Source organism: Cnephaeus nilssonii (genome assembly GCF_951640355.1).
Source record: "Cnephaeus nilssonii genome assembly, chromosome: 1".
Lineage (NCBI taxonomy): Eukaryota > Metazoa > Chordata > Mammalia > Chiroptera > Vespertilionidae > Cnephaeus > Cnephaeus nilssonii.
Genome location: NC_137072.1, coordinates 63735268 through 63747162, shown reverse-complemented (window position 1 = coordinate 63747162; position 11895 = coordinate 63735268). Strand labels below are relative to the sequence as shown.

The window sequence follows — 11895 nt, the reverse complement described above, 5'->3', positions numbered from 1 at the left end:
AAATAGAGTTTATAGATGAAATCTACCACTTGCCTCTGTTGTTATTACATGATCCTATTGTTAATGATTAACAAAGGAGTCACTGTCTCTTTAAGCTATTCAGTTCTGGGAGTCCAAATGGAATTTCACTGTATGTGTGTGGGTGTGTGGGTGTGTGTGTGTCCCTCCCCATGATGGCCACCTTAAAGGACAGCACAGTGTGAATCTACTCCAGTCAGTGCTGGTCTAATAACATTCTCATGTACATGATATAAGGCCCCAAAAGGTTTCTAATGCACCCTCAGACTCTGTTGCCTAGTACAATATTTCCAAAAAGAGTTGGCCTCCAGTCCCAACTGCCTGCACACTGAACAGTGAGGAAATGCACGTCTTCCCAGAGCAGAATGATTAATTTTCAGTTGCTCCTCTTCCCACTGTCTCCCAAAAAGGAAAAGGGAAAGTAGTTTAAGTATTCACAAGCTTGGAAAGCAGCTCAATAAACTACAGCTTTGGAGAAAGAAGACATAGAGCTTTAAGTTACAGGATCCTGTGAATATGAACCAAAGAAAAGGTAAATCACCAATTAGGAGACCTGAGCGTGGACTGTGAGGCCTGGGAAGATAACTGAGTAGGAGGCTGTGAATTGTGAAAGCTGCCAGCCAACGTGAGAGAAATATGCAGGGTTCTTCCTTCCACTCTATATTCCTCACCCAGCCTCATTGCCTTCTCCTTTTAGGAAATACACACACACACACACACACACACACACACACACACAGTGAAACAAAAATAATAACAACTTAGGAAAAGCAATTTTACCCTTCCTTTCACCACACATCTTGTTTTTCCCCTTTTGTTTTTCATATTGACATTTTGCTGCCTGTAAGCATTTCTGAAAGTAGTGCTTGAGTGGAGGTTGGGGAAATGGGGGAAGTTGGTCAAAATGCACAAAATGTCTATGGATGAAATGTATAGGATTTCACTACAGTTAACAATATTGTAGCATATATTTGAAAGTTGCTAAAAGAGGGCTTTAAAGTTCTCACCACAAGGAAAGAATTGTAACTGTGAGATAGGTGAAGGATGTTAATTAAACTTATTGTGGTAATCATTTCACAATATATGTACGTGTATCAAATCAGTATATTGTACATCTTAAACTTATAAAATGTTATGTCAATTATATTTCAAAACTGGAAAAAATAAAAATGAAAGCAGTGGTCCACCAGGTCATTGGCTGTTACTTTTTGTTTTAAAATCCTGACTCCTGCGGCTGTAAGGACTGGCTGGAAGCCTTAATCGGGTGCTTATGGCTGGTGAATGCCATAACAATTTTGACCCCAAGTGAAAATGACTTATTCTCCTTTGCTTTAGCTCTAGAGTGTTTCCTCAGCTTCCTCACCATGCTAATGATGCTGAAAAACATCCCTTTTACACACACACAGAACTAAACCAAACCAACCAGGATAAAGGGACACCTAAGAGAGGTATCCCCACCCACGTCTCCCTCACTCCCAGTTTTATGGGGCCAGCTGCAACTGGTGGCCAGCTGGAATCCTGGGTGGAAATAAATGAACTGGAAACCTCAAGTCACTGCTGCAGTCAACTGGAAAAAAGGAGCAAATGCCAGTGCCGCGTGGTCCCAGAGCCCAACTCTGGATGCCACCCACAGAACTCAGAGCACCTCAGTGCTCGGCTGGCAGCACGCAGACCCGGTCTGCCCTCCGCATATTTGCTTGTAGGGTTTAGGCCAGGCCACGAGCTTTTACGCTCCTCAGATACTCTCTAAATGTGAAGGTGAGCAGCTTACAGGGAATGCTTCCTAAAGGAACTAGAAGAGGTATCTTTGCTCCTTTCTAACTTGGAATAAATACTCTAACCTTACTTACTTGAGAAAAAGTTTTAATCTCTGTTCGAACTTTTCCGTGAGTGATACTACTCTATTACTGCTACTACTCCTACTAATGACAATAATAATCATTCTAATTTTCCAGGAGCAGCATTTCTCATTACCTCGTGAATTTTTGCTTTCTTAGGAAGAAGAAATACATAAAAGGTTGCTTGGTTTTTCAAGGCAGAAGGGAGATGAATGAAGGTTTAAAAACAAAGTAGAAAAGAGACTTTCATTTTTTGCAAATTGACAAAAAAATAAAGTGAAGTTTTAGGCTAATAGACTTGCCCTTTCCTAGGATCCTTCAAAGAGATGTGGGAAAGAGAAGGAGGGGGGGGGAGGAGGAGAGAGGGGAAAGAGAAGGAAGGAAGGAAGGAAGGAAGGAAGGAAGGAAGGAAGGAAGGAAGGAAGGAAGGGAAGGAAGGAGGCAGGGAGGGAAAGAGGGAGGAAAGAAGGAAGGAAGGAAGGGGGGGGGAGTTAGTTCTTATTGTTTACAGCTAGAATTTAAATTACATCATCCCCGCACAGCAAATCCTCTTTTGAAATAGCTGTCTCTCTATAGGACACAAACCTTAGATTCGCTAAGAACGCAAAAATTCAGAAGTTTGACATTTATTGGGAATTTCACGGGCAAACTAGAGAAAAGAATTAGGACAAATTTGCATCCTTTCATTCCACTGGACCATGCCATCAGGAATATATTCTACAATAATTTCCTTCCGAAAAATTCATTCCCAGTTCTCACAATTTTTTTAAGGGAAGAAAACAGATCCACACTCTCACTAGCCTGAAGATTCTACTGAATTCTATTGATTTTTCTGTCTTTGAACACAAGCTCGTTAACCTGAAACACTAAGGAGATAACTATATTTCACTGAGTTTATAACTGAGGGTCTGAAAACAAAAAGATCTCAAGACAGTGATACCGCCCTCTCCCTGGGATTCCTTTTCTTCCCCTTCCTTCTCCCCCCCCCCCTCAAATTCATCTGCAAAAGCTATGCATTGCTTCCTTAACCCTAGAGCTTTCATGTCAGTTAGAAGAAGCTTTCTTTAAATTCATCTTTATTATAATGGTTGGCAAAATCAGAGTTCCTGTCTTTCCACCGACTTCTGCCTTCCTGCAAGCTATCCTGGCGGGGGATAATATTAGTATCCAACAGCACTGCTGCTGGGCCATCAAGCTTCGCTGCCTCCTCTAAACTAAGAGAGCTAGTGCTCGGCTGAGGAGCTATCCTGGATTTATGGAAATGAGGTCTTCCCAAAACTCCACAGGGACTTCCTTGCAAAAGAAAAAGCCATCAGGAAAAAATTAGACAACACAAATATCAGAAGCAGCCTGCTAGACAAGTCTCTCCAGGAAGCCCTATGAGTGCACCTGTGTTTCTTCTATCTTCCCAGTCCAGGAGAGTGAGAGATGCCACTCTTCCAGATGATGACGATGATGATGATGTAGCAACTATTTTACCCAAGTAACCAATATAAAATTTTTGTGGTCTTGACTTTTATTTGAGATCTCTGATGAGATCAGATGATCTGTACCCTTTCATTCAAGGCAACAGACGTCTTCGAACTGCTTTTTAATTTGATTTATCCTTTGAAACAGAAAGTGCATTACATTTAACTGGTCTTGCAAATGGGGGGGGGTGTCTTTTCTCTTTACAAACCGAATTCCTTATATAAATTAATAAATGTTAAAGATGCTAATATATCACCGTTATTAGCTTAAAAAAAGAAAACAATTTACATAGTCTGTAGTATTCTTATCATACAAAACACTTCAAATTCAATTACAGCAACTAAATGGATTTTTATGTTTCTGACCCAGAGCAGTTGTAACAATTCCCACCATCTATTTTAACACGCATTTTTATCAGAAAGGAGTTAAATTAAATACAAGCTATGTAGCCCCTCCCTCCCGAATACTTTCTTTAAATCACTAATAAATAGCAACAAACGACTGTGCAATTTCAGAGAGGAACGGAGAGGCAGGTTCCGCTTCTTCTACTTCAAGTCCTGGAGGCAGGAGGCTGGAGCCGGCGCCGCGCGAGGGAGGGGGGTGGGAGGAGTGAGTGGGGACGAGGGGGGAAGTGAGACCCTACAAACCCAAACCCCGAAGAGTAGCTGGAGGAGTGGGAGGCTGAGAACGTTCTTTTCTACGGGGTCTCCAATTAAGTTCAAAATAAAAGGGGAACGGGTGGTTTTAATAGCTCTTGAAAGGGGGAGGGTGGAAGGAAGAAGAAGGTCCATCTCTTATACCAAATTCAAAAAAACCATTTTACATTTTAAATATTCACAATAAAGTAACTTCTAGTCAGTGTGACTCACGATTTATTTACAAGGGGCCTTCAACAGGTTACTTTAAGTCCGCACAGCAGTTGGTGGGGGGAGACACGTCCCTCTCCCCATCCTGGGCGTCGGCCCGCCCGCTCAGCTCCGAGGTTCCCGGCGCACTAGCAGTCGATCCTACGAAAACCGGTCCCTGAGCCCCCACCCCCTTTCCTGCGGTGCAAAGGGCGGGAAGCCTGAGTGCGCCGGGGGTCGGGGCCGCTCCCTCCTCCGGGGACCGGGCAGGGGGACCGAGCCGGCGCGGAGGGTGGCCCGGCGGAGAGTTTCAGTTTGCGTTCTTTACGCAGTGCATTTTGCCGTGTTTCTGCCTTCGTACCAACCCCCGAGTCTCTCTCCCCCACCTCCCTCAACTTTTAGGTTAAAAAAATAGATATGTACATCTCAGAAAATAGCAAAGGACCCCCGCAGGCGGGGCGGGGCGGCCCGGCGGGCGCGCGCGGCCCGTGGCCCCCGGGGCGGAGGCGGGGCGGGCGGGCTGCGGCGCTCAGGACGAGCCCTCGGCCTCGGACGCGTGCAGCAGGAGGCCGCCGCCGCCGCCGGACTTGTGCTTCTTCAGCAGCTGCGTGATTTTCTCGTCGTCCGAGTTGGGGTCCAGGGGCTTGTTGTAGTCGTCGTCCTCCTCCTCGTTCTCCGAGGCCCCTTTGAGCCGCTCGGTCTCCGAGTCCTGCTTCTTCTTGGCCGTGGCCATCTCCGCCGCGTGCTTCTTCCTCCACTTGGTCCGGCGGTTCTGGAACCAGACCTGCGAGCCGATCCCGGGGAGGGAGGAGGGGAGAAACAGAGGTGGCAGGAATTACCCGGGAGCAGACGCTGCTACTTCTCCCACATTCCCGGAGTCGCTCCCGCGGGCCCCTGACGGCTGGCCGCCCTCCCTCACAGACCCCTTGTCCGGGCTGTCCGAGTCAGTCTCCGTCGCCCCAGGCTCCTCTGAGGAACAGGCACCTACAAACTGCCTGCCCGTTGCCATAGCGATAGTAACAAGAGTATTGAGGTTGTCAGTGAGTGATTTCTCAGAAGAGAAAAAAAAAAAAAAACTTGGAAACTTAAATTAAGTGTCCCTAAAAATGAGTGCACTTTTCCACTTTCTAGTTTAAAGTGGAAAGCTTTCCCCCTTTTAAAGCTGCCCCAGAATGACTGTGGTTTTAATTTGTTATATACTTTATTAGATTAAGGTATTCCAAACAACCTAAATGTACTTGCTTTTTAGTGTGATTTGTGGGAGAAAGCATAGCATTTATCCCCCCCAATGACTTCCGTTCTCCTTTGCACTTTTGGATATATGTCTGTTTCATTTGTCACAAGTCTGAATATACACAGATATGGTAGTTTAAAACCCCATTTACACATGCAATCATATAAAGTTTTTTTTTTAATCTGCTAAAACAGAAACCTCAAGTCACTAATAATAACCAACATAAATGCATGAAAATATTTAAGAGCTCAGTCAAAATCATCTCAGTGTGGTGTGTGTTTGTCTGTCTGGTTTAATGTTTTTCATTAAACCAAAGGCTAGAGTTTTCATCAGTTTTTTTGTAAGTGAAATTTTGCAAGTTACATTATTTCCCACTATTAGCATGCCTAGTCTTTCAAATATTATTTTAATATTTTCCTCCCCAATACACACGTTTTATATAAAAATATTTAAGCCTATTCACCACGTTTGACACCATGTGTGATACACATATTTTAACTTAAAGCATCAGCAATAAGCAACCAATTTTCCAAACATATTGAATTATCCTCTCTTTATGCTTCTCAGCCCTTTTCTCATCCATCCGTTATGTATTCTGTCTAGAGAATCAGAATTGTTATGAAAGTGATTCTGATTTTCCATATACAGCTATAATAATTCACTTCTAGCCACGCAGACATATTTACAGTGACAAATGAAGACCTCCAGGCTACTGTGGCAGGCTCTGTACCAACCATCGCAAAAATAATTTTAACTGTGATGGTATTCTAATGGTCACACAAAAATCACTTGTGAAATTCATTTTATGATGCTTGTCCAAGGGGAAATACACTCTAACCAACAGGCATAGCTAATAGTTATTCCTACTTAAAGAACAACAATATGACTAATGAAAATAGACTTATAGACATACCCCCCCAAAAAAAAATTCAAATACAGTAAGTGAAGAAGAGGAACAAAAGAGACTACTGGAAATATAGGAAACTGCTAGATTTAACTTATCTGCCTGGCTTAACCCCTTTATTTTTCAAGGAAAGATTTCTAAAATTTGAATCCCTGGAAATATGCTATACAACTCAATTATAAGCAAAGTGGCATTTTAATTGTAAGTTGTTGTCATAAACAGTAAAAATGTCTCACATCTGTTGATAAACACATTCAAAACAATTCAATTTCATAATAAAGTAATAATCTTGTCAATTCATTTGGCAAATTACTATGCCAAAGTGATTGCCTTCATCTAAACTCAAAGCAGATTCACCCATGCTAAGTGGTTAAACACTGTAGATTTATTTTTCAAACCTGCAAGTTAATGGCCAGTACCACTATAATGCTGATCTACATTAGGAAATTGTATGACTGGTGGAGAACTTAATTAACAAACAAAAGCTTGAATATCTTTACAAATAGAATAAACAGAAGCTATCTAACTGGTCTGATCTACTCTCAGGGCTGATATTTCAGTAATGCTTTTATTCTCTAATAATGATGAGTTTCCCCCAGCACATGCTGCTATCTAGATTAACCTCATTTCAAAGGCGGGGGTAAGGGGGACTTGATTCCTTTTGTTCATCAACAGTTTGCCCGCCCAGGAGAGCCTTTAACCTCCACCCCCACCCCTTCGTAGAGCTGCTCTCATCTTCTCCTCACACTCCTCAGACCGTGTTTGTTAGATGGGGGGGGGTGGGAGGAGGAGGAGAAGGAAGCGACGTGGGTGGAGAGCCTCTCCCTGGAGTTGCAAGGTCCACTCACCTTGACCTGACTCTCCGTCATCCCCAAAGAATAAGCCAAGCGAGCCCTCTCGGGCCCCGCCAAGTATTTCGTTTGTTCGAAAGTCTTCTCCAGAGCGAAGATCTGCTGTCCCGAGAACGTGGGTCTCGTGTGTTTTCTCTTCCCGTCTTTGTCCAGCAAAATGGATCCTTGATCTGCGATGATAGATAAACGAGGGCAGGGGGAAAAAATAACTGGTTACAAGCGGCTCCACGCAAAAGAAACGAACTTGCAGAACAATGTTTTGGTGGGAAAGAAAAGCTTATCCCGCGGCGGGCTCCAGGCGAGTCGTGGCGCTTCCCCTCCCACCGCACCCCTCTGCCTTTAGATTCCCACACACACACACACCGTTTAGATCCCCCCCCCCCCCCAGTGTTTTAAAGGCCGGGGGTGTTTGGAGCAGCACTAACTAACCTTCTGCCCAGCACCTGCGTCAAACAGCCAGGGCGCGCAGCCCTGAAGTTTGCCGAGCCCAGCGGCCAGGCCCCAGCGCACTGAGAAGGGCGGGGAAGGCCGCTGCCGCCCCTGGGTGGGTGCTCCCCGGGGTGGGTGCTCCCCTGGGTGGGTGCTCCGCTGGGCCCCGGACCCTCCGCAGGAGGGTGACTAGCTTCGCTCCTCGAACGCTTTCCTAACCTGCGTCCGCGCAACAAAGGGAGCCTTGTGTTTTGCACACAAGAGAGCGAAATCGCCCCCAAGTCTACCGCTGAGGGGGAGGGGGCGCCGCCTTTGTTGGCGGCCCCTACGCGGCCATCCGAACGAATACAATAGTGTCTCCCACCCCCGCACCCGCCCGGGCCGCCCGCCGGCTCCTGGCCTCCCCAGGGAGCCTCCGCGGGCTCCCGAAACTCCCCTCCGCTCCCGCCGCTGCACCGCAGGAAGGCGGTCTGGAGACTCAGAGGAAACTTCGGGGACTCGGTCAAACCGAAGGCAGGAGCGAGAAAAGGCGCCGGGGCTGGGCCCCAGAACGCCCCCGGAGAAGCTGGGAAACTCCGGGGCGAGTGGCCAACGGCCGAGATGAGAGCGATCCCGGGGAGACGCGGCTGTTTCAGGAAAAGTCCCCGCTGGATGTTGCACGTCCCCAGTCCTTGTTCGGTCCCCTCGTTCTTCCTCTGCCCCTTCCCCGACGCCCCTCATGATGCCGGGGCCCCGGGCATCCCGGCCCAAGGTGTTCCCGGGCCAAGGCGGATGGGAAAGCGAGGGACAAGCGCTGGGGAGCGGCCACAGGGCCTGGGCGCTGGCCCTCCTCCGCGGGTCGCGGCCTGTCTTCAATGGGCTCACCCCGGCCGATCGTATTGGGGGTGCAAAGGGGGAGGGAAGAGGGTCAAGAAGTGAGGTGGGGGACACCCAGGGCGAGACCTGCACGCTCAGAGCTGTGGGGGTCTCGCCGGGGCGGGTCCCCACCGGTTCTCAGAGAGGAGGCCAGTTAAACTGGCGAAGGTGGAGCGGGGGTCCTAGCCGGCAGAAGGAGCCGGGAAAGGAGGGGTGCGGACGGGGCGCCGTGGCCTCTCCTGCCCCCCCCCCTCCCTCTTTCACCCAGGCTCGGCCTGCGGTTCCGGCCCGACGCCGGGTCCTCGGAGGATACACACCCCCGCACCGCGCCGTGTTCCCCGCGGAAGCGTGCACACCCGCTCGGGGAGGCGCGCCCAAGACGGGGGAGCGGCGGGAGCGTGGCCGCAAGCTCGGGCGCTCGGGAAAGAGAGAATGTACCGCGGGACGCCCTGGCCCAGCCTAAATGGTGCGATCCCGGTGCTGCCAAAACTATTGGGGAGGCCAGAGGGTGGCCCGACCCACAGGCACGTCAGGCAGCCCCGGCCCGGGAGCCGGCAGAGTGCGCTCCGCCGGGCGCGGGCGCCCGTACTCACGGGGGGTGCAGGCCAGGCGCGCGTCCCTCCAGGGCGGGCTCTGCATCACTCCGGGCCAGAAGATGGGCGTCCGGCCGGGCAGCTCGGCCAGCGGCTTGGGGTACCGGCCCACGGCGGCCACGGCGGCGGCGCTGGGGCTGAAGTAGAGCCCGGGCGGCGGCGGCGGCGGGCTCAGGCTGCTGAAGCGGGGCAGGCCGGCCAGCAGCCCCGCCGGCGAGGAGGCGGCGGCCGCGGCGGCCGCGGCGGCGGCGGCGGCGGCGGCCGAGGCGGAAGAAGCCGAGGTGGACGAGGAAGAGGAGGAAGAGGAACCGGAGGGCGAAGCCGAGGGCAAGGCGGTCCCCGAGGCCACGGGCATGGAGGGCCGGCTCAGGATGTCGTTGATGCCGTGTGGGGTGGCGGCGGAGAGCTGCGGCGGGGGGCTGCCCAGAGACGAGAGCCCCCCCGCGGCCGGGGGCTTCAGGCCGCCCGGGTTGTGGGCGCCCAAAGGCGGCGACGGCGACGACGACGAGGAGGAGGAGGACGAGGAGGAGGGGGGACCGGCGGGCAGCGGGGGGTACGCGGCGGGGTACAGCGGGGTCTTCATTTCGGCCATGCTGTGCAGGGCGGCCAGGGGCGGGCTGCTGAGCAGGAACGCGCTCTGCCGGGTGCCCTCCATCGCCCCCACCGCTAACATCCCACGGCCAGGCCGGAGCCCGCAGCCACGCAGCAAGGGCGCCGGCCGGTGCCCCCGGCGGGGCTCCGGGGAGCGAGAGGCGCGGGGGGCGAGAGCGGGGAGGAGCACCGCGCCCCCGGCGGCGGCCGGCCAGCCGGGCCCAGAGCGCCCTGCCCGGAGGTGCTCCCGGAGCTGCGCCCCCGAAATGTACCCACACGCACGCCGCTCTCCCAGGCCCGCGGGCGCCCGGGTGGGTTTGCCGGTCCCTTCGCTCCCAGACGCCTGGCTTCAGTCTCGGTCTCTCCTCCTCCTCACTCTTCCTCGCCGCTCGGAGGGCGCCGCTTCTCCTCTTCTCCCCCCGGGCAAGAAGCAAAACAAACCCCGGGCCGGCCCCGGAGAGTTCGTCACAAAGTTAAGAGTCACCAGATCTCCACTTTGATGTCGGAGGACGGGGGCTGGCTGGCTTTTCTTTGGAGCGGTTCAAAGGACGCCGGGTTCCGCCCGAGGGGCTCCTCTAATCCCACTCGGAAGCCCGGCGCTGTCGGTCGCGGGGCGGATTCGCACTCGGCGCTCGCGGCGCGCGGGGAGGGAGCGCTCCCGGGCCGCGGGAGGAGGTGGCCGCTGGGCGGGCTTCCTCCGCCGGCCCGAAGGGGCCGTGTCTCCGACCCCCACGGCTCCCGGATTCGGCGCGCCGACTCGCCCGACTCGCCTTTCCCTCTGGGCGACAGGGCACTAGAGTTACAATATTGAAAAGGAAAAGGGGGAGGAGGGAAAAAAAACACCGGAAAACAAAGACTAAGTGTGGAAAAGTCGGATGGCTTCGGTTAGGGCTCTGCTCCTCTGTCCACTTCTGCAAACGGGCCTGGCGACCCCCCGCCCCACCCCCCAGCGTCCTCTCTTCCTCTCACTCGTCGCCTTTGCCTCTCCCTCGCATGTTCTTCGCGGCTTTGCAGGCTCCGCTTCTCAGCCCTGTCCTCTGGCCAAGCTGACCCTCTCCGCCGCTCTCCACTCTCTCCCCTCTGCTCTTTCCCTCCGGGCCTGACAGTTCAGATGAAGCTCTCAAAGGTAATAAAACATTTGCATCACTCCCTACCCCGCTTTAGAGGGGGGACGAGAGGCTGGGGGGAGTGGGGGGTCCAAAATAAGAACTTTGGGGGACGTCACTCCGCAGCACCGGGAGGGGCGGGGCCGAGGAGCGGGGTGCAGGCCGGGGGCGTAACCACCGTCTCCAATGGCGCTCAGCCTTCGGCACGGCCTCGCCTCTGGGGTGCGTCCCCTCGGGGAGCGCCTCTCCTTCTGATTGGCTGAAGACAGGGAGCCGAAAGGCCACGCCCGCCTGGTCCCCGCCCCTCCCACCTCCATCCCTCTGGTGGGTGGGGCCAGGGGCGGTGCCTGAGAGTGGTGCGGGTCCAACAGGGCACCAGTGGACGCCTCAATTAATTAAATAAAATGGGAAAGGGGAGGGGGGGGAAGCCGAGACGAAGAGGGTATTACTTTTTAAAGAGAAGAATAATGAAAACCCAGCCCTTTTATGGAAAAACAGTTCATATTCTTCCCGCGCCTCCCCCCTCTCCCGCTCGCGTCACCCCACCCCCTTCCCCCACGAGCTCGCGGCGCCTCACCTCGAACAGAGTCTGGTCCCTTGTAAAACGGAGCTAATGGAGCAGGCAGCCGGCGCAGCCCTCGCCTAGCGCCTTCTTTTGAAGGGATTAATTAAAGGCCATCTGGGCTCTCCCAGAATTGTGCAAATTAATTTGTCGCTCCTTAAGCCTATAGATGTCCTTAATCCCCTTGTAGGCCGAAGGAGCGTCCTCTTCCGTCTTTGCCACCTCCTGCTTTCTCTTTTACCTTTCTTTTCATTCCCGAGTCTCCCCCTCCCTCGATCATTATCATTTATAGTTTTGCATAATTCGCTGGGAATGGAATCAACTTAATGGAAATATTTATCTCTCGCGTAATGTTTAGACAAGCGAGCAGTGAGCTTTTTAAAAAGAAACTTTTGTCCGCTTTGATTATTGTTATTTGTTTTGAGTTTTTACGGGGGCGGAATCACCAAAATCGAGGTGGAGTTTTTAGATACTGAAGTACCTGGGTACCGGTCTCCGAAACTCTAGCCCATGCCCTCAGCTGCAGGGTTGTTTTGGAGGATGAAGATGGCCTGTTTTCTGGCTGTAGTGATGGGATGCTAAGGGTTAGGAGTTGGAAG

At 52.1% G+C, this 11895-nt stretch overlaps 1 protein-coding gene across 1 annotated transcript; it reads right to left on the bottom strand.

The window, feature by feature from the left end:
* Nucleotides 1-4556: 4556 nt before the first annotated feature.
* Nucleotides 4557-9880, bottom strand: NKX6-1 (NK6 homeobox 1). The gene is made up of 3 exons (XM_079774056.1): nucleotides 9038-9880; nucleotides 7158-7330; nucleotides 4557-4955 (listed from the first exon to the last, which is right to left on the bottom strand). Exons 1-3 carry the CDS (start codon nucleotides 9708-9710, stop codon nucleotides 4701-4703), a joined length of 1101 nt encoding a protein of 366 aa, XP_079630182.1. The 5' UTR covers nucleotides 9711-9880; the 3' UTR covers nucleotides 4557-4700.
* Between the last annotated feature and the right edge of the window lie 2015 nt (nucleotides 9881-11895).

What these genes read in the sequence shown, in the direction of transcription:
- NKX6-1 (XM_079774056.1), bottom strand. Translation starts at nt 9,710, where the DNA reads ATGTTAGCGGTGGGGGCGATGGAGGGCACCCGGCAGAGCGCGTTCCTG. An exon ending in GCGCCTGGCCTGCACCCCCC is followed by an intron (nt 7,331 to 9,037) that starts GTGAGTACGGGC and finishes CTATCATCGCAG; the next exon opens with ATCAAGGATCCATTTTGCTG. An exon ending in TGACGGAGAGTCAGGTCAAG is followed by an intron (nt 4,956 to 7,157) that starts GTGAGTGGACCT and finishes ATCGGCTCGCAG; the next exon opens with GTCTGGTTCCAGAACCGCCG.